This window comes from Neolamprologus brichardi, chromosome 1 (assembly GCF_056152115.1).
Source record: "Neolamprologus brichardi isolate AB-2024 chromosome 1, ASM5615211v1, whole genome shotgun sequence".
Lineage (NCBI taxonomy): Eukaryota > Metazoa > Chordata > Actinopteri > Cichliformes > Cichlidae > Neolamprologus > Neolamprologus brichardi.
Window position 1 is genome coordinate 24,192,977 of NC_142104.1, and position 22,348 is coordinate 24,215,324.

The 22,348-nt window shown below is 40.2% G+C and overlaps 2 protein-coding genes across 3 annotated transcripts; both read left to right on the forward strand.

The window, feature by feature from the left end:
* The first annotated feature begins 1,600 nt into the window (after window positions 1–1,600).
* On the forward strand, window positions 1,601–11,199 carry LOC102781202 (F-box/LRR-repeat protein 3-like). Its single transcript, XM_006780351.2, has 6 exons — window positions 1,601–1,902; window positions 4,731–4,935; window positions 6,737–6,901; window positions 7,011–7,133; window positions 7,701–7,872; window positions 8,090–11,199. The coding sequence occupies exons 2-6, from the start codon at window positions 4,732–4,734 to the stop codon at window positions 8,728–8,730; spliced, it is 1,305 nt and encodes a 434-aa protein (XP_006780414.1). The 5' UTR covers window positions 1,601–1,902; window position 4,731; the 3' UTR covers window positions 8,731–11,199.
* A 2,450-nt stretch (window positions 11,200–13,649) lies between these two features.
* Window positions 13,650–21,386, forward strand: LOC102781498 (LIM and senescent cell antigen-like-containing domain protein 1). 2 transcript variants are annotated; one of them, XM_006780352.3, is made up of 11 exons: window positions 13,650–13,835; window positions 14,913–15,069; window positions 15,215–15,281; window positions 16,756–16,876; window positions 17,059–17,208; window positions 17,362–17,512; window positions 18,952–19,044; window positions 19,226–19,274; window positions 19,412–19,487; window positions 19,683–19,858; window positions 20,199–21,386. In XM_006780352.3, the coding sequence occupies exons 1-10, from the start codon at window positions 13,807–13,809 to the stop codon at window positions 19,819–19,821; spliced, it is 1,032 nt and encodes a 343-aa protein (XP_006780415.1). In that variant the 5' UTR covers window positions 13,650–13,806; the 3' UTR covers window positions 19,822–19,858; window positions 20,199–21,386. The 2 variants fall into 2 exon arrangements, with proteins under 2 accessions (XP_006780415.1, XP_006780416.1); XM_006780353.3 differs by lacking the exon at window positions 19,683–19,858 and having other exon boundaries at window positions 13,652–13,835.
* The last annotated feature ends 962 nt before the right edge of the window (window positions 21,387–22,348 follow it).

A 22,348-nucleotide genomic window follows, 5' to 3' on the forward strand; every position in this document is an offset into this window, starting at 1 on the left:
AACCCGCCCTACCTCTGGAGATCCTGACGCACTGATCCCAACTTGCTCGTGCTGCCTTACCTGCTGGCAGCATTCTTCACGCTGCTTCTTTCTGTACTCAGAATTAATGAAGTGGCAGATGTTATAAGGAGAGCCCAGCCAAGGTCAGGCATTAAATTTAAGAAATTGAATTTGATTTTAGCAATATTAGGCAAATGAAAGATAATGTTTAGTATGCACATCGAACTCCCAGGTATTACTGGAGGCCAAGGTAATTTGTGATTAGACACCATATTTCTAAGATTTTTAGGGCTGTGCACAATGACCTCAGTTTTATTATCGGAATTTAGAAGTAGGGAATTACAGGTCATCCATGCTTTTGTCTTTAAGGCATGGCTTTAATTTAATTAATTTATTTGATTAAGCTGGCTTCATGGATAAATAAAGCTGGGTATCATCTGCATAGCATTTTAAGTTTATGCAGTATCTGCATTAATATGACCTTATCACTCACCAGTCTTCACTGTGCAGGGCATGGTGAAGGAGAGTACACACTTACGAGCCAGAGGCAACAGAGTCACCATTGGATGCCTGTTGAGCTGAATAATGCCAATGCCAGTGACATGCCAGGACAGGACTGTGTTCCCAGTTTGAAGCAGAGGATTAGTTAAATTCCTGTGGTAAGACTGTTTGAACATGACACTACCTGTGCACAACCAATATTTTATCCTGACTGAGAGAGAGTAACAGTCTATATTTACTTCCTAGCATGGTGGGCTTCTCTCTTAAATATAGTGGCAATTGTTCTCCTCCTGTGTAACATCAACCCTCTGCATGTCCACCACTACACCATCACTTTAATTTTCTGAATCACTTTCATGAATTTTCTTTCTGGTCTTGCTCTTTTCCTCCTGCGTGGTAGTCTTATCTTCAACAAGCTTTGTCCCATATATCCACTAACCCTGCTCTGCACATGTCCAAACAACCTGAGCTGTCTGTCTGATATTCTCATTTCTTATCCATCCTGGTCACTCCCAACAAAAAGCATCTTCAACTCTGCCACCTCCAGCTCAGACTTCTTTTTGCTTGTACTACTCTCTCCGAACCACATGTCATAGCAATTAATCCTTTGCTTTCACTCTTACTCCTTTCTTTCTGTCACAAATCACCCCTTACGCTTGTCTCCACCCCCTGCACCCTGTCCCCGCCTCTCTTGTGCTCTATCTGCACTATCTTTGGATGGTTGACCGCAGGTATTTAAACTTCACTCCACTCCTTGCAGCTTCCCTATTACACCTGCCTCACTCATTCACACACATACATTCTGACTTGTTTCATTGCTCTTCTCTCCAATACCTCAATTTTCAGGTGGTATATAAATTAGGTTTATTACTATTATTAGTATCATTATTATTGGAAGGTAAAATGTTTTAATTTTTAATGGGGATATTTAAATGACACAGCATAAATGTCACTCTTTGGATTCAATTTCATATTATTGTTTAAAAATGTAATTTCTTCTTCTTCTCATTTGAAAACCCCCATATCTCTGTATGAAAACATCTTAGGGTGAAACTGCTCCCCCTGCCGACCGTTCATGGTAACCGCGGAACGGCTGTAATAAGCCCACTGGCTGCTCCGCACAACAACACAAACGCCATCTTTAGCTGACAAGCAAAGTAGCGAAGCTGAGAGTTGAGAAGCGAAACTAGGTCAGGCGCTCGGAAAGCCAGCACACTTTTGAAAACCTCATTTCACCAGCTTCCCGGCAGTTTTCGCTAACCTCCCGACACACCGCGCTGTCGTATGGTCCAATGTGTTTGATCGGTCGGCCAGCTCGGACGCAGTTTTCTTGTGTCGGACCCGGTTGACGTTGAGTGATCGTCTCTAAATAAACAGCCCCACGGAGGAGGTGATAACCAGGTGAGGAGGGTGAAGATAAATAACTGCCGCAGACCTGTAAGTGTCTGATCGAGCTGTTTTTAGTCACCGTTTTATGTCAAGTGGGTAGACTTTGCTAAGTAGTTGCCAAGATGTATAGTTGGGCTGAGCTAAGCTAACTCCTGACGGGTGTGTTGTTGCTGTAAACTGCGGTGGCATTAAACGGCGTCCACAGCGTGGCATTTATGCGTGGATAAAAGCGCTCTTATTAAAAGACAGCATCAGCGAGGAGAAGCTAAGTTTGAGGCAGCTTGACCACACGGTGCTGGTGGCTGAAGCAGAGGGAGGCGTGTCCTCTATCTGTACTGTTTTCATTTTCAGGTGGGCAGAAGAAATGCTGAAGGAAACACGTAGGCTGTTCTTGCAGTTAATCACCAGCGAGTGTGAGGCAAAACACGCGGAATGGCCCAGTCCACACAGTAGTCAGGGCAGACTTCCAGGAAATAAACACGTTTCTTTCTAACTTGGTGCTCGCGTACCTGTGAGAATCGACCGATATTGGGGGGACGGGAAAGCCGATAGAGGCAGTAAGCTGTTTTAAATTGTTAATGATTAAAGAAACTCGTCACGAGTGTTTTTGTTTAGAAAACCAGTCAACTAGTTAATCAGTATCCATGCAGCCACAGGTTAAAACTAAAGAGGTATCATTAGAAAACAGAGTACATACACACACATACACACACTTTAGTGGGCAGCAGAGTAAATATGCTTTTGTGATGTTCTTTGAAGTTTTTAAAAAAAAAAAAATTTTCGATTTAGTGTTGGTTTGCTTTTTTTCGTGTCCCTTTTATTCTTTAAACATGTTCAGCATTAGTTTTCATTAATTTAGTTGTTAGTTTTATTTTTTTGGATAAGATAAGATAACTCTTGTCATTGCGCAGTCATACATAGTACAATAGTGCTATGAAATTGGAGAACTGTTATGTGTTTTGACAAGAATGACAGCTAAATATACTTCCTTTATATATTCCGTGATATAAAAATGCTATATTATTTCTGCTTTCATGCTTTTTTTTCTAAAGGCCAGTTTTTTATTTTTTGCATCTGCAGCAGTATGCAAACGTTTTGATTATTTAGATTTTATATTTAATTTTATATTTAATTTTATACTAGTTCATGACCCAAAATAAGCAAATCTATATATAATTAACCAGATTACCCAATAAAAATATTTGTGGCTTTAAGGTCATGTGTCAGGCTTCCATATATGGGCTGCATTTTATATGTATTTATATATAACTTTGCATTTGTATGTAAACATGTGCAAACATACATGGAGATACAGTATAAAACGCAAAATAGTTTGTACAGTTCTAACAAGCTTGAAAATCGATATTTAGCATGACCACCTTTGTTATTCAACACAGCCTGAACAGCTTTTGTGTAATATCTGGATATATTCGTGTATATCCACAGACCAGTTCTTGTATCATTTGGGACACCTCAGTCTTTCCTCCACATTTCCCTTCCTTAACAATGGCTTCTTGTCAGCCACCCTTCCTATGAGACCATTGCTGAGCTTCAGTGAACGTTAGAGGAAAATGTTTTGTCCAGTTTTCTCAAACTTTTTGAGGACACTCTGCACACCATACTGAGATATTAGAAGTTGTTGTCTAATAGTACTTTGGAAGTCACCTTGTTGGTGCAAAAATTAATTTTTTATGGTTAGCAGATGATGCTATCTTAAGCATTTTTCACAGATTGAACTAAATACAGTACATTGGAAACAAATTGTCTTTCTTACAGGCTACTAGAAATGAAGTGCCCAAGATACAATGTAAAACTGGTTCTTTGCTAAGTTGTCTGTTATGTGTTGACACAACACTGTTAATTTAGGTGCCCTTTTATGCTTGAATGATTCCTAGGTCAGTGTTAAAAGTCTAAACAAACAAACAAGCAAAAACATTCCTCTTAAAATGGTCAGCTAGAAGGAATAGAACAGAATAGCTCTTTATTATCACTGTGCATGTGCAACAAGATTATGGGTGCTCCCCACCAACTTTTCAGGAATAAAATATAAATAGTAAACAGCATGACTAAATGGCAAACAAGAGAAATGTATACAGTCAGGGGGATATATACAAAACAAGAGAAATGTGTAGAAAAAATAAGAGAAAGGCACATTAAAGTACAATGGACTGAAAATGAATGAATGAAAAAGCAACCAATGTCCAGAAAAGAACTGCAAAAGGCCTTCTTAAAGCCTGGATAACTATTATTCAAACGCACTTAAGAAAATACAAGGAAGTTGAGCTCATTATAAGCAAAATATAAAGAAACAAGGGGTGACTCAAGAGTTTTGCACAATGCTGTAGTTTTAGTTAACTGTAGAAACCTTTGTGCTCATATGTTCTAGATAGTCTTGTTTAATCAACTGCTGATTTTTGACTAGCTGAATTCTGTCAAATACACCAAGTTATTGACCTAATCATGTGATCCTGCTTGGAGTCTAAATTTAGAAAGGAGAAGCACTCCTCCTGGTTTTCATTGATAATCTATAGGCACTGGTAGTTTTGTCATCTGGTCATTTTTCAAATGGGTACATAAGATTCACATATTTATCACAACAGCTATATATGTTGCTGTGAAATGATTTTTGTTTTTGTTTTTACTAGTTCATGACCCAAAATAAGCAAATCTATATATAATTAACCAGATTACCCAATAAAAATATTTGTGGCTTTAGGGTCATGTGTCAGGCTTCCATATATGGGCTGCAAAAATAAAAACAACTGGGATAACATGCACAACGGCGAGCAGAAAAACTCAGCCCATCTGTCTGGATTTTAAACCCTCATCTGTTTACCCAGGATGAAACGAGGTCTCCAAGGGAACGAGCAGGAGGATGGAGGTGGAACCAGCGGTGGGTGTCAGAAGACTCTTAAACGGTCCCGCAAGCAGAGGAGGGAGAAAGATTTGGAGGATGGGGAAGCCCGCTGGGAGTGTCTGCCACAGGAGATCCTGCTTCACGTCTTCCAGTACCTGCCTCTACTGGACAGGGCTTTTGCCTCCCAGGTACCTGTATAATAATAATAAACCAGCATTTATAGCTGCTCTTAGTTTACAATATGTAGCAGGGGGCAGTATTTATTAGTTGTAAGAACTAGAACAGCACAGTCACATTTTTTTCCCTCTCATAATCATGTGTAAGCCTCGTTTGTATTGCTTTACTTACACGCTACATTGGCATTATTATACCTAATGGTTGCTGAGTTTATCTGATGGAGGATTATGAGCCTTAAAGGCCATAAGTGGGTGCTTCAGCTTGACTTTGATTGTGATACATGCTGTATTTGTTCATATAATGAGAGAGGTCTTCATTTGGCTAAACTAAGAAGGTAAAGCAGGGTTCTGTTAGTTTGTGGGTATGGGGTCATGTTTCAAAGCACTGCCTCAATTCGAACTGCTGCCAGTTTATCTCTTTTTTTTTAAAGTTGCAGCATTTTGCTGTTAACACTTTAATGGAAGGTTACTCATTCATGAGGGAGATCAACAAGATGTTTTCAGTTTTTCTGCACAAATAAAATGCAGCATGAGCATCTAAGTGGTAAACATAATGGAAAATGCAAAAGCATATAAAATTTGAATGTTTGACAGCTTTGCTGTTGCAGACAAAGAACTTCTGTTTTCGGCTGTTTCAGTGGACTGAGACCAAATGCACTGGAGTATTATAAAGTCATACTGTTCATGAGAACAATTTAATTTATGTACAAAATTTTAAAAAAGCAATATAAAGTAATCAACTGTCTCACCAGTAGATCTCACCTCGGGGTAGTCTGACTTCATCGTGCTGCAGTTCAGTTCAGTTTTTATATCAAATCACAAGAACAGCTCTTTAAAATTATTCAAGACCTCGTATGTAAGGAAAAGGATTTTAAATTTGATTGTGAATTTAACAGGGAGCCAATGAAGAGAAGTCAGTCAGTTTTCTGGTGCTTCAAGGTCTGATTAGAGTCATTTTCCAGCTCAAACCATTTTAATAGAGCAGAACAAGGAACCAGTTGTTCAACCAGAGAGTTGGATCCTGCAACTTCGAGGTGGGAGATTCTCTCCCACCAAGTTTGGAAGATGGTATAAACAAAGTGTGCAGCCAGACTCCAAGAGCTAAGGCTAAGGCTTTGCAGTTAAAAAGAAAAGTAGTTAGACACCAAAATTGAGTGATCTCCTTTGGCCACACTTCACCTCTCCACTGTCTCATGACTTTAAACTGGGTAGTTCCCCCCCTCCCCCCCAAAAAAAGAAACATTTTATTTATGTGTTATGTATATATTTACACCCACGAAACAGGCAGTGAGGATTTTGACATATCTTAATTTCCTTTCACACTCAGTTGGCTAAGGAAGCTGATGCGATGCAGCATTTTTGAAGGTTCTTACAGCTTCACACATGCGTTATTAATACCGCTGGCTCGGAGTCAGGTATTTTTTAAAAAGGAGCCAGTGGCTCCTTTTTAAAAACTCATTATTAATATTAAATACTTATTTACCAGTTTACTGTGCCATGTCAAACAGATGCTACCTACTGCTACAAAATATTAGTGGTAATTATTTTCCTATTTTTCCAAATAACTTCTGAGCATTATGATTACGTAACTCAGCAGGAGTTTAAACAGTAAGCAAGCAGATGTACAGTGTTGCTGTTTTCCAGTTTCAACAAGTCATATTCTCAACATTTGTGCCAAGGTGACACCTCTAAGATTAATTATTGGTTTCTCTTCTCTTCTCTGAGTCATATTTTGTCTTCTTGCCTGAGGATGAAAAAAGAAGTATTTTTGTCCTCAGCATGAAAAATTGAAAAGTTTGTGTTGTTGCTGCAGGTATGCCGGGGCTGGAACGAGGCCTTTCACATGCCAGAACTGTGGCGATGCTTTGAGTTTGAGTTGAACCAGCCAGCCAGCTCCTACCTGAAGGCCACACACCCAGACCTCATCAAACAGATCATCAAGAGGCACTCGGACCACCTGCAGTATGTCAGCTTCAAGGTACGAAAGAGAGGGGGGCAGTTTGAGGTTACAGCAGTTCAGTGATGAAGCGAAGTGGATTTTTATGTGCTGCCCAACTCACAGTGCCATTTTCTCTGTGTGCTGCCAGGTGGACAGCAGCAGAGAGTCTGCAGAAGCAGCGTGCGACATCCTCTCTCAGCTGGTGAATTGTTCTTTGAAAACTCTGGGGCTCATCTCCACAGCCAGGCCCAGCTTCATGGAGATGCCTAAGGTCAGCCTCAGCAAGAGGGTTACACAGTGTGCATTTTCAAGTAAAAGCAAACAGACGTGACACCACAAGGTGGGGCGTGAGCTTTTGCAGAGCCTTAGAAATGAGGCATGACTGAGAAGATTTGAGAACCACTGAAGCACTCAGACATGAGCGCCTCTGAATTGTAACGCACCGCAGAGATCTGAAAATCCACCGCTTTAGAGCTCCTTTGATTAATGCCTGAAAGGAAGCTGGTCTGATTAAAGTCAAGTGCCTGTGGGAAGGTCTACAAGTTGATATCTCCAAAATCTTGTACTCGGCCCCTTTTTTCTTTGACACTTTATGTCAGAAGACAGATCCCACAGATGCATACAAACTCTGTGGAATTATGGTAATTTGCTGTGCCGTGGTCTTTTGTTTGCAGCTTTTATTTTACAACAACCTGCACAAAAATGCATCTGCTCCTAGACAAACCTGAAAGTTTCAGTGTGTATGTGTAGTTGAATTAGATGCTTGTTACTAGATCTGTCTGCAGATTTCTTAAATAAAATGTTTGCTTATTGTTTCTCTCTCTTCTCTGTTCAACAGTCCCACTTCATCTCAGCACTGACTGTGGTTTTTGTCAACTCTAAATCCCTGTCCTCCCTGAAGATTGATGACACGCCTGTGGATGACCCGTCTCTTAAAGTCCTGGTGGCCAATAACAGCGACACGCTCAAACTGCTCAAAATGAGCAGCTGCCCTCACGTTTCACCTGCAGGTACTGACAAATGGAACAAATGAGAGAAATTAGGGGCCTTAATGATTAGTAATGACTAATTAGTCATTGTGTAGAATTTGATTGATTGATTGAGAACTGTTATTGCTGAAATTGTAAGGTTTCTCCCTTGTTTCTCAGGGGCTTGGGTGCGATTTATAGACGTGCTGTGCAGGTTGCCAGTAAACACTGCATTTCTTTTTTGGGTGTGTATTTCCAGGCATCCTGTGTGTGGCTGATCAGTGCCATGGCCTGAGAGAACTGGCTCTCAACTACCATTTGCTGAGCGATGAACTTCTCATCGCCCTCTCCTCGGAGAAGCACGTGCATCTCGAGCACCTCCGCATTGACGTGGTCAGTGAAAATCCCGGCCAACAGTTTCACACCATCAAAAAGAGCAGCTGGGACGCCATGAAACGTCACTCGCCTAAATTTAATCTGGTCATGTACTTCTACCTCTACGAGGATGAGTTTGGCCCTTTCTTCCGCGATGAAATCCCCGTTACGCATCTGTACTTCGGCCGCTCCGTCAGCAAAGACGTGCTGGGGCGCGTCGGCCTCAACTGCCCGCGTCTGGTCGAGCTGGTGGTGTGCGCCAACGGGCTGCGACCGCTGGACGAGGAGCTGATCCGCATCGCCCAGCGCTGCACGCAGCTGTCTGCCATTGGCTTGGGAGAGTGCGAAGTGTCCTGCAGCGCCTTCGTGGAGTTTGTCAAGATGTGTGGAGACAGACTGACACAGCTATCCATCATGGAGGAAGTACTGGTTCCAGATCATCGCTACGGGTTGGATGATATCCACTGGGAGGTATCAAAGCATTTGGGTCGCGTCTGGTTCCCAGACATGATGCCTACGTGGTAGAGCTCTGGTAGAAGGCTCATTTTTCTTTCTTTTTTTTCTGAAAACATGAAGAAAACTGATTTTATTTTATTAACATGTATTGATTTCAGCTACAAATTTCTGTATATAACTTTTGTATTTAGGTGTATATTTATAGATTATAATTTACGTAATTTGTAACATTTAGTATCTTGTTTTCTTCAGCCCTTGAATACTGGATAAATATAGTGTTTGAGGAGGGTTTGGGAGTGTCACCTTTCCAGGGGGATTAACAAATATGTCTGGTAACTAATGGCCCGTTTATGCTCGCCGTTTTTGCCCTCACAAACGGTGATGTACGACGAAAGTGACATCACATCCACCGGGCAATCCGCGCCTTTTATTTGTCATTCTGGTCAGTCGTACCACAAACTTTTGTAGCTTCACACAGGTGTCCGTGCCATTGCTGCAGCAGCTGGTTTGGGAGTGCACTCGTGTCAGAAGTAAACCTCTTGTTTAATTCTATCATTGCAATTGTTTTGCTTCTGGTTTTGACTTTTTCTCCTGTGCCACAGCTAATGTGGATGTTTTATGTCAGTGGTGACATCTATCATTCAGCAAAATCCTGCAGCAAATCCTGCTTTAAATGATACTGCGCTATTGCGACGTCACAGTTGGCGTGCAGACCCACCGGTCCGGCGAGCATAAATGCACCTAATTAGTTTCATACACACAAGATGCGTGTAACAAAGATTCCTTTTTGCCTTGTAATTATAATCCTTTTAATATAAATCAGAAACTTTAAAGCACTGAGCTTAATTTCACTTAAGCGAGTTAACATGCAGATGTTAAAGAGATTATCATCACCACACTGAACCCAGTGTCTTTGAAGCCAGGCAGTTTAGTCTTAGAAGGGGATGATCACCATTATAAGCTAATGTATTTTAGTACTCATTCAAAGTCACCCAAATTAATGTTATAGAAGGTTTTCTGATATATTTTTGTTTCTTTCTTTACAGCTGCAGTAATAAGTTGTGACTGTACAAGAATGAGTGATTTTTTTTCACAGTGAGGCGACAGCTTTTTATAGATTGTGGTTGCTGATCATGTGACTACAAGGAGGGAGGCAGCAGTACAGACAGTACTTATTTGTTTTTTCTGCTCCTGCCATCCATCACTGTGTCACAACTTTATTTGAATGTGCTTTTGAACCTCATGTTTCTGCCCTGTGTTTGATTTTGGACAGCAAATTGTGGAGGCAGTTTTCTTTGGTCGCTTTGGCCATGATCGTGTTCCTGTATAAATATGTGTATATATAAACATATATGTGCGTGCATGGGTAATGTACGATAATTTATTTTCTGCATTGCCTGCACCCACGTTCCTGTAATTGTAAATATAAAATCTGTTATATTTAAAAACAAATGCAAGAGAGAAATTCTAATCATATATCTGTACATTTAATGATTCCTTTCGATGCACTTTTACCCTAATGAAGGTCCCGAGAGTAGCATTAGGGAAGGAAATGGAACAATTTTGGAGCTAAATGGTCACAGGATTTAGCAGCGGTTCTGCAGTCTAATAACTCTGAGCCACCTTTTGTAGTTAACTTGATTTTACAAGGTTCGTTTCTTACAAACATTGAGATTATAAGATCCTAAAGTGGAATTTTTTTGTTTTGTTAACTGACACACAGAAATCATCCTGGAAAACCAAAACCCTCGATACAGCACAGTCACTGATTATGCTTCTATTTCTAACTTGAAGAAATATTCGAGTGATTCAGGAAAATTGTAACTAATTGGGAATCAAATTCAGAATTTCGAAGGTTATTTGATTGATGTGCACACCGTTGTAACGTTAGGGCTGTGTTGTTCAGCCTGTCGCAGACACAGTAGACTTTCAGAAATGAAGCGGGTGGTTGTAGATGATATTTGAAATCGTGCAGCCCTGCAGACGGGACAGTATGGCAGCTGAATGTTGATGTAGCCGAGTGTTTTCATGAATGTGTAAGCTTGAAATATTTATCTTTCTCTATTGTTTTTGTTGCAGTGGGCTGAAAGCTGATTTAAGTTGGACACCTTTTAGTCTGTCGGTCATTATGTTCCGAGTTTACGAGGTTCATATTTCACCTTGTCTGTTTTTTTGTTTTGTTTTTTTTTTACTTTTTATTTTTTGGGCAAATGTTAATAGAAGAGCCACTCCTTTATATTGATATTGTACCCTTTAACAGGCCCTGTAACGTCTTACTTGCAAGTTTTCTGTTTCTGCGAAGCTGCCACGCCTGACAATGGACTTTATCCTTTACTGGCGCACAGTACAGTTTATGGTGTATCTATACAAACACAAATGCAAATATGCCGTCTGTTGGTTAATATTAACCATATTTGTGTTGTGCTTGCACATGATTGTCGTAGTATCAGAAAACTGGCCGAGTAAGGGCTGCAGTTGTATAGAGAACAACATGTTGTTTATATTTAATCTAAATAAAGCTGCATTGTATTGAGAAGATTTTTTGGAGAGTAACGTCTCGTTCTTTTCCCAAAGAGATGAAGCATTCCAGTAAAAATCGTTTAAATAAAAATTTTGTACTATAAAGACAATGATGTGCTTCGGTTCACATGGATTTAAGTTCTTTGGACTGTTTCAAGATTTCAGTGAGGTATTTAGATAGATATAGACTATATTAATCCCCATACTGGAGAAATTCACAAGTTACAGCAGCACAAGGCTCAGTAAGAAAAAAGGCATTAGAGATATATGAGAACATCCATCCATTCGCTTCCGCTTATCCTTTTTCAGGGTCACAGGGGGCGCTGGAGCCTATCCCAGCTGTCATAGGGCGAGAGGCGGGATACACCCTGGCTAACACACAGGGACAGACAACCATTCACACTCACACCTAGTGGCAATTTGGATTATCCAATTTACTCATCCCCACACAAACACAGGGAGAACATGCAAACTCCACACAGAAAGACCCCGGCCTGATGGTGGAATTGAACTCAGGACCTTCTTGCTGTGCGGCAACAGTGCTAACCACTGTGCCACCGTGCTGCCCATATATATGAGAACAAATGAGGAAAATTAAGGAAGAAAAAGACAGTGTACAAATAAAACAAGCAAAAATAATATGAAAAAGTCGATTTTTATGATGTGCAAATGGTTGCTATGTACAGTAAAATATACTAGAAGACATTTCACTAAGCTGTTTGTTTATGTGTATATTAAATGCATTAGGAGAGATAATACAAGCACACATATCCCAGCAGGTATCTATTCTATACGCCTATTTTAAAGTTAGAAAAAATGTTGCTGTTGTGCTACAAAATCAGAGAGAAATGTGAGTATAGATATCATAAGATGCTATCATAACTCTCTGAGAGCAATGAAATGCAGTGTTGTTAAGGATACCCTGAGTGTAATGTATTAATTAGGAGTAGACTGTTACTGGATTCTCTTTAATCCATATTTAGCCCTCTTTAAATCTTTTCTCTCTATCCTTTGTCCTCTATTTGACAGTCTGTGCAAATTATCTTATTTAGAAAGGCTAAAGGTTTATTAAGAAGAACAGGCTAATCACTCATATCACTAGCTTTAAAAATAAGCTACCACCACAAATAGGGCCACGCTAATGCATATGCTGCGAGTCACCTCGTTTTAATTTTGCTATGCAAGATGCTGAAAAAGGTTAAATTACACTTCAAACATCCCTGCGAGGAAACTGGAGAGAAAAGGAATAAAGTGTATTACCAAGCGAGCAAAACTTTATTTATGCAGCAATTACCTCCAAGCCAAGTGCTTTTCAAGCAGCTTTATAAACAGCAGTAAACATGAAGACATAAAAATAGACACGAGCAACAGAGGACACAATCTAGTATGAGATCCATTAAGTGAAATCAGATAAAAGACGTAACCTGCGGTGCTGTCTCGTGTTTCAGCCACAGCTAATTAAATTTTTAGGTCTCAGGATTTAAAAGGACAATAAGTGATATTTCTTAAACAGGAAATGCTCTGAGCTCCTGAGCTGTGGACTAAGAGCCGATGAAGTCAGATTATTGGTTCAAGATCCACAGTTTGGGAAGATTAAAGTTCTTTAAATTATTCACTTCATGTGCAAATATGTGCTTAAGTACATTTCTGAGCATTAACACATGTATAATTATAAACGTTACCCATGTAATTGGTGTTTTTATCTATTTAAATAGTGCCAGTTCACAATATCAGTTGCCCATGGCGCCTCCAGCATTTTTTCATAGGGATGGCCATATGAGGGCCACTAAAAACATTGGGGCACACTACTGAGGCAGCCCTGCCAGTTGCCTCAAACACTTCATATTGTAAGGTAAAGCGTCAATATTAAAGATAACCTATAACGAATGGGAGAAAACAAAAATACAATCTTAATTCTAAATTGGAATTGCGATTTTGGCAGCTGTGACAATGACAATGGATGAACTCATGTGTACACTGGTCATGAATTGATGGGCATGGCCAGCAATAATCCAACTAAAGAGTTTAATGTACACCAGGAAAATATCCTCAACACCAACACCAAAATGAGCCAGAACCATTGATCCAAAGTGGGATGGATCTATGCTTTTTATTCTTTTTCACACAATTTTGACCCTACCATCTGAATTTTGCAGCAGAAACTAAGATAAATCAGACCAGGGAATCTGCTATAGACATTTTTTTTTGATGAGCCCATGCGAACTGTAGCTTCAGTGTCCTGTACTTTTGTGAATTCATTGTGAGTTCATTGAAATTCATTTTACTAAATTAGTTTGTTGTATTAATTATTAAACCACACACTTCAAGAAAGTAATTTAACAACACCCCCTGTATTTTTTAATCCTAAATTAACATTTATTTTCTAAATATGGTTTTATGTACTCATATATGAGGAGCATACACGGAACTCTGCAGTAACTTAATACGTCGTGTCTCTATAAGCTCAGTTGAGGTTAGGCGGATGCTGCTCTCCGGTCACTCCCACCGTGGGAGGACGGAGTCACTGCCGCCAGATAGTCCCCCTCAGCTGGTTGCTTTACTTTGGGAAACGATCGAGCACGTTAGCTTTATAACAGTTTTTTTTCAAGGTGTTGTCTCTCAAGGATGTTGGGTGTGGCTGGAATGCCTGGCAGGTACGTTTTTTTTTGTGTGTAGCGTAAACATAAACTCGAGTAGAGGTTAGATAGCCCGTTAGCTTTGGAAGCCAGCAGGCTAACACTAACAGCTTGCCAGCGTAGCCAACCTCTGGGGAGAAGTTAGCTCATCGCTTCTCTATAGTAGATAGGACGCTTTTCAAAACAGTATAATTACCGCTAAACAAGTATAATTATCACCACACCCCACATTTTGGTACAAGGCAAACAAAGTGTAGAGATTACTCTGCGGAGTTTGCGGATTTCATTACACATACTTAGCTTAGTTTTTTTCTATGCTACACGGTGCCAACGGCTAGCATGCTAAGTTAGTCGTATTCGCTGTTTGTATAGCTCCTTTTTCAAAACTCACATAATTTTTTTATCATTCAATCATTCACAGCACTTTATTGGTATTTACAAAATAAATAAATGTATCTTATGTGCCCTGGATTAATGTCAGAAAGTTGTAATACTGTAATAATTAAGAAAATTGTTAAGCTTATTTATTTGCAATTGTAGAACTATTGACCAAAGGGCTAAAAATAGCTTTTCCCCTAAAACAGTAAAACAAACAACAACTATAAAACAGAAATGTATAAACAACAGGAGGGTATATAAACAACCATATATATCTAGACATGTCTTTGATTGATATGGCAGCAGATACAGTGCATAGATAAGTGACTTATTTTAGTTATTTACTTGACATAGTACTGTAAAGGATAATGTTAGAAATTGTGAGATAATTTAGTTGTCACATGTATCAGTAATTATATATACATATCTATGTAGAGTGGGTGTGTGTTTGGGAAGTTGCAGCCAGAGAAACCCCCGACTGTTCTGTGCTGTTACCAAATTAGGTGATGACTTTGCAGTGAGTAATAGTGTTAGTGAGTTCAAATATTATTTCCATTCTCCATGGTGACAGCTGCATGAAGGAAGCGCGGGAGATGATATAGGAGTTATGTGAGAAATGATAAACACTAGTCTAAACTTGCACTGCAGTTATTTGTCAGCCCTGCACGTCAGAGGATGTTTCAGATTTAATGTATGTGTTATTGTTTCGTGCAACAGCATTGCCAATGCCCTGGCCAGTGCAGCCTGCGAGCGATGCAAGAGCGGCTTCGCTCCGACTGAGAAGATTGTCAACAGTAATGGAGAGCTTTACCATGAGCAGTGCTTCGTGTGTGCCCAGTGTTTCCAGCAGTTTCCAGAGGGACTGTTCTACGAGGTAGACATCCTCTAGTAGTCACTGCTCATTTTACACATCAGTACAAAACTCAGTGTGTATAGCTCATAAACATGTGTGGAAATATTTGTCCTTTTCTTTTCTTTATATAACGACTTTTTTTCTTTAAATTATTATTTGTCTACAGTTTGAAGGGAGGAAATATTGTGAACATGACTTCCAGATGCTCTTTGCTCCCTGTTGTCACCAGTGTGGTGAGTGTTACATGGCTTCAATTTGGTATTTTATTAGACTTGTGTTCTGTGGTGACAACTGCACTAAATCATGGTGAAAATCAATCAATCAAACAAACAAACAAAAAAAACCCATTTGCACTCAGTGCAACAACAGTAGGAGTGGTTTGTTTTGGCTTTTTGATACTCTGTGCGGATTTTAATTCATTGTTTCTGGCTTGGTGGCTAACACTATTACTGTGTGGCACAAACTGCTACTTCATTTACTGTTGATGGGAGAAGAGCGAGAGACCATGGGGAAGTAACATAGGCTCAACCAGCGGGAGAGCACCATATAACTGTTAACCTTTTTCACGCATAGGAATGAATGATTCAGCCCACCGTAGTTAATGCACATAAGCGGATTAATGTCAGCTGGACTCCTGCAGGTCAAACGTTATTGCGTTATAACATTTGCATGGCTCATTTTTATTTCCTGATAGTTGTAGGGTTTCCACCAGTGCGTTACAAGCCTGTTGCCTTGCCAGGCCTAAGTTGAGCCATCCCTCCAGGGTATGTGAGAATAGCTTCAGCTGTTAAGTTCGCTTAAGGGTGTTACTGGAATGCAGTCCCCATTATCTGTTGTCACACAAAAGAAAAAAAACTATAAGAAAACTGTTCTGTCTTTTCAACTGATATCCTTGCACAGAAGTGTATTAATCAATTCAGGCTAAATCATTCATCTCTATGTAAACGGTGCCCTCCTGCAGGAGTATATACCTATTCATCTTCATGTTGGAAGTGGGGAATAAATAAAATCCCCCGTGTCTTGCTGTGTCTCTTAGGCTCGCAGTCCAGTGGTGGAAACCCTACTGTTGTTTAGCTTTTCTCAAATAAACTGTCTGTGTGGTTGATTAAGCATTCATTCATTTATTGCTGTCACAGATGTGCTCATGCTGCACTTTTCTTTTCTTATTTTGCACATAACGACCCCTGTGGATTATTTTCTGCTCAGATTTCATGCAACAGACCTTTCACAAGTCTATCCATGATGTGTAGCATCTCCTAAAGCGTTCACTGTTTACTGTGCCTCGCTTTCTGTATTGCTCCTTGTTTAGATCAGATCCCAGTGTGTCCACATTGGGCTTTAGGGCTATTTATACTTTTATTTAGAGCTTCCCGCTTGTATTTAGGTCATCCAAGATGCCTTTTAGTGCATCTTGGATGTATCCCATAAGCTTAACTCAAGTGCTTCTCATCCATATCAAGGGAAACACAGTCTTTGTTAATTTAATTATGCAGAAAATTAAAAGGCATTTAACAGTAGTCTTATTTTAAGTGTCACTAAGAGAACAATATAGAAAATATTGTAGTGTGTTGTTGCAAAACTGTATAATTATGTTCCTGTACACCAACCAAAAACAACATCATGTAAAATAACATCTAGGCCCAACAAATATTGAAAGTCAATCTTAGGATTGATTCAGGCTGATCTCTCACTTATGGTTTCCCTCAGGAGAGTTCATCATTGGTCGTGTCATCAAGGCCATGAACTATAGTTGGCACCCCGACTGCTTCTGCTGTGACATTTGCCAGGCTGTGCTTGCAGATGTGGGCTTTGTCAAGAATGCTGGCAGGTAAGCGTCCCATCTGATTACAGTCATAAGACAGTGACAGCCTGTAAAACAGGTGGTTACACACGTCAAGCTGCTGACTCGATTGCTTTTGCATCCTAACAAAACAGCTATGATGGAGGGTGTCAAAACAGTTATTGAGGCTGCAGCGATCTCTCTTCACATCCCTTCCCCATTTACCTCAGGCACCTGTGCCGGCCATGCCATAACCGCGAGAAAGCCAGAGGCCTGGGCAAGTACATCTGCCAGAAGTGCCATGCCATCATCGAAGAGCAGCCACTGATCTTTCAGAACGACCCCTATCACCCGGACCACTTCAACTGCACCAACTGCGGGTCAGTCTTCTCACCCCGCACCAGGGTTTTAGTGCAGAAAACCGCCCACACGCTTCAGAATACATTCAAGGTTCATAGAAAGACCGTCTTCATTAGTGTGTTCAGCCTGTGTTCGGCAGCTCATCATGCATTTCATTGTTTCCTTTTGCACAGGAGGGAGCTGACAGCAGATGCCAGGGAGCTGAAAGGAGAGCTCTACTGTTTGCCCTGCCACGATAAGATGGGTGTACCCATCTGCGGTGCCTGCAGGAGACCTATCGAGGGGCGTGTTGTCAATGCCATGGGCAAGCAGTGGCATGTGGAGGTTCGTGAAAGAGAACGGGCCTGTTTATCAGTACACTGTACACAAAGTTACAGTCATGCAAATGAAATCAGGGGTAACATGGCTTTGATTAAGCAGCTTGCTCCTTCGAAGAAAAGCCAAAGATTTTTTGGAGTTTGCTGCAGGAATCATGTTAATGTGAGCCTGATTTGATATTTATTTAAAAGAAATGGTGATAGATGATTTTTTTCCTCCTTGCAGAGTAGGAGCTTTACAAAAGAGGCCATTAAACACAAAGTAATGACAAAACCATTCATCCGTCCATCCATCTTCCTAACTGCTTATTATATGGAAAAAAAATCATATTAAAGTAATTCAGGCAGAACTTATGTGAGTGTCACAAGTGCTTCTATAAAATTAACATCACAAGTCAGAATACAGAAAAGTCTCAAAGACTAATGATAAGTTCATAATAGTGTCTGACGTCATGCTGGCCGCCTTCTCTTTGCTCGCAATACACTGCTCAGCCACCGCATTAAAACCACTGACAGCTGTAGTGAATAACATCAGTCATCTCATTACAAGCATTGCTGGAAAACCTTTGCTCCTGGCAAGGTTTTCCAACACAACAGCATTGCTGAACAGCTGCATTCTGTCCAGCACGATGGTATCCTGTGCCATACATCACAAACGGATCAGGAACGAATAAAGTCTTCCCCTATTATTCAAACTCCTCAGATCCCAGTCTAGTCAAGCGTAAGGGAGAAGCCCGATCCAGAGGTCAGGCGTCCATGACCAGAGTCATTCAAAGATGTTTTCAAGGTGTTTTTAATGTTGTGGCTGTTAAGTTTATGTGCAAAACAGTCTTTCCTCAAAAGCATAATAAAAATCTATAATGACTCTCATATTTAGTTACTCTTACTTATGCATAAGAAAATTAAGTTAATTAAATATCCAATTTGGAACCAAAATGCTGTAAGTGAGCTAATTTGGGAGATGTGAGCGCTTTTAAAAAGCTTATTTCTCCGGAGGCAGAGCGCGGCAGATCGAATTGTGTGTTTATCTGTATGGAGACTGCTGAGCTTTGTACTGTTCAAAAAGCTATCAACGGCGTATAGCACTCAATTTAATGCTAAAGATGGTAATTAGCCAAAATTAATTTAGATTCTACCCACTTCAGGAGTTTAGCTGGCAAGTGCCAGGAAAGTAGAAGCATTTTAAAAACACTCCGTGCACACCACCAGCAGTTTCTCCACAACAGTGAGAGATAACCGCATCTTAAAAACAAACTGCGTAAAATAGCGGTTGCGCTCTTCCAGTAACCATTTCTCCTGTGGTCTCTGTATATGGCAGTAAACATATCTGTACTCTGCTCATGTAATATTCATGTTTCTGACCGTTAGAGAAGTCGGCATGCTTTCATGCTTTTTATTTTTTAAGAGGTCTCCTTAACCCTCAGCAGTATTTGCTCTTGTTTGCAGCATTTTGTGTGTGCCAAGTGTGAAAAGCCTTTCCTCGGTCATCGCCATTATGAGAGAAAAGGGCTGGCATACTGCGAGACTCATTATAACCAGGTAAGAAAGAAAAACACAGCTCTGCAAGTACAATATTGGCTTTGGAGAACACGACAGTGAAGTCTAAAAAAACCAAGAAAACCCCCCCAAACAGCAGCGCTAACCTCTTACTCCAGCAGCACATAAAAGAATTTGTGTTTGCTGGATAAACGCCTAATCTCCTTGTTTCTCTGTTATCAAGCTCTTCGGTGATGTGTGTTATCACTGCAACCGTGTGATTGAAGGCGATGGTGAGTATCAGGGTGATAAAGCTTGTAATCAGTGCAGTGTTTTTTATTTTTTAAGAAGTGCTGCTTGAAGATAGAGGAGCTCCATGTTTAAGATTTGTCCACATTTTTTATTTTATTTTACGTCTTTATCCCTCCAGTTGTGTCCGCTCTCAACAAGGCCTGGTGTGTCAGCTGTTTCTCATGCTCCACCTGCAACACCAAACTCACTCTCAAGTAAGTTGAAGTGCTCATTTACAGCCAGCTGATTGTCGCCGTCCTCAGTTTTCTCCAGCACCTCTGCATCGAGTCCTAACACTTGTCCGTGCGTATTATTCACTTCTCCGACAACTCTTCCCTCTTTTGGCTCTTTTCCTTCTCTTCCAATTTCTTCTCTTACATGCTTCACTTGCTGCGTCTGTGGTAACTCAGAGATAAGTTTGTTGAAATTGACCTGAGGCCAGTGTGCAAGCACTGCTATGACCGCATGCCTGAGGAGCTGAAACGCCGCCTGGCCCGACGTGAGCGCGATGCCAAAGAGCGCAAGAAAAAGTCTGCTGTCTGTCAGTAGAAATCTTATTCTTTACAACTCACCACTCCATCGATTGGTTGGTGCAATCTCTTACTTACTTTTATTTGTGCTGTGCTCGTTGTCCCCCCCCCGACAGTGTGGCATGTTATTATTTCTTATTTATCTTGCAAAGCCAGTTATTTTGTGTGAGTGGTGTTTGTGCAAAACCTCTAAAGCATACATGTTTACGCATGAGTTTGGTTCAGCTGATGCTTTAGTAGGACTGCAGTACTTATTCTGTATTAACTGCTGCTTATTTTCACTACAGCCGATGGGTTTGTAAAAGGGGGGGAAAAAAGCAAGGTTCAGTTGTTTTGTTGTATCTGGTCAGCAGTGATTTTATATATTTATTTATTTTTAATCCTTTCTCTTTGCAGGAACAAGTTTGTTGAGTTCGACATGAAGCCTGTTTGTAAAAAGTGCTATGAGAAGTTTCCTCTGGAGCTCAAGAAAAGGCTCAAGAAGCTGGCAGAGTCCAAATGAGCTGCTTCAGGCCAAACAACCTGGACGTTTTTGTCTGTGATGTGTGTGGTAGTAAAATATCCAGGGGAACTACTGCTTAACAACATAAGAGCCTGGCATTTAATCGGTACATAAATATTAAAAACTTAAATCTGGGATCCATTTAAAAATAAATGTATATCCTTGTGGTCGTTACATAAATGTGCTTCATTAATGTGCTTTTTAGCTTCTTTTTTAAAATTTTTTTTAAAAAAATGCAACTGCTATTTTTTAAAAATACATTCCTAAATTAGCCAAAATGATCATTTTCTTGTAAGTGAGAAAAATACAAGGAACAAAATTTGATCTTCTTTACACTTGTGCCTTTAATATTTAAACATGTAATATGACTATAATGTGGTGCTATGCTTTCCTATATCTGTTTTAACGAGTGTGAGTCATTAGAAGGGGACCATTGTGTTCCTCAGAGTATTGTAACAGTGCCTCTTTTTTGGGGGGAAAAACAAAATCTTAAATGAGCTGTTATTTTTGGGAGCTAGTAGCAATTTTCATCATTATGTGTTAATGAAACTGCATTGGGACAAACAGCTGTATAGTTTCTGGCACCACCTCTGTACCAGCCCGGCAGGCTATTCAGAGAATTATTACATGACTAAAATTGGGCCTTTGGGAGAAATGGGAACAGCAGAGGGTGCTGCTACTACAGAATCCGAGCCTTATCTTTCAAAGTGTTGTCAGCATGCTCTCTATGCCTTCATTGTGTGTGGCTGTGTAAGGTTGTCCGTACGGTAAATGTTCATCGGATATATTTTTTCTATAGACAAATTAACATTTTGCGTCTTCCTGTGAAAAACTCTTCAAAAGATTGCAGATGAAATGACCCTTCAGCTGAATATTTAACCTGCTTTGTTTAAAATATTGCCGTGTCAGCATTTTGCTGGCACCAGCAAATCTTTTTAGAAAAATTAAGTGCCACACAACAAAACTGCATTTGTTCGAATGATGAAATACTTTGGGAAAAAAAAAAAGTTTACAGTTTACGGCAGCATATATTCAGTGTTTACCATCAGGATAAATGATCAATAAAGTATTTCTGAATACATCATCGTGACTTTTATTTCAAAAACACTCACTGTCCACTTCTTTAGGCACACCTGTTCAGCTGATAATTAACACAAATATCTAATGGGCCAATCACATGACAACAAGTCAAAGCATTTAGGCATGTAGACATGATCAGAGGACCTGGTGGTTTTCAAACCGATCATCAGAATGGGGAAGAAAGGTGATTAAAGTGACACTGAACATGGCATGGTTGTTGGTGCCAGATGGGCTGATCTGAGTATTTCAGAAACAAGGTTTACAGTAAATGGTCAGAAGATTGTAAATTTTTTCTTGGTCTGGGTAGGGTTAGAAGTGGAAAAAAAATGAAAGAAAAGAAAGCATGGATCAAAACGCTCGTATCAAAGTTGCAGTCTGCTGGTGGCGGTGTGCTGTTGTGTAATATTCTGTTTGCACACTTTGGGCCCCTTAGTACCAACTTCACATCCCTTAAATGCCGCTGTCTACCTGAATACTGTTGCTGGCCATGTCGGTCCCTTTATGACCACAGTGCGCCCATCTGATGGCTGCTTCCAGCAGGACGACACACCCTGTCGCAAAGCTCAAATCACATCAGACTGGTGTCTTGAAAATGAAAATGTTATATGTACCAGATCTCATCAATAGAGCAGGTTTAGGATGTGGTGAAACCGGAGATTAACATCATGGATGTGCAGCCGAAAAATCTGCATCAACTGCGTTATGCTATCATGTCAATATGGACAGGTGAGTGTGTGTACGCCAAACATGTTCATGTCTTTTCAGACGGTGTAAAATTAAAATTCAACTGCCTAAATGTGTTTGGCACCACCATGCATTCAGTTCGCAATTCTGATTGCAAAGCTCCCGGACAGGACGTGACATAAACAAACAAACAAACACAAAACAGCATCAAACTTTGATTAGTAGATGAGCCGCGTATAAGAGTAAATCACAAGTTACATTGAAATTGGGATGAAGACTA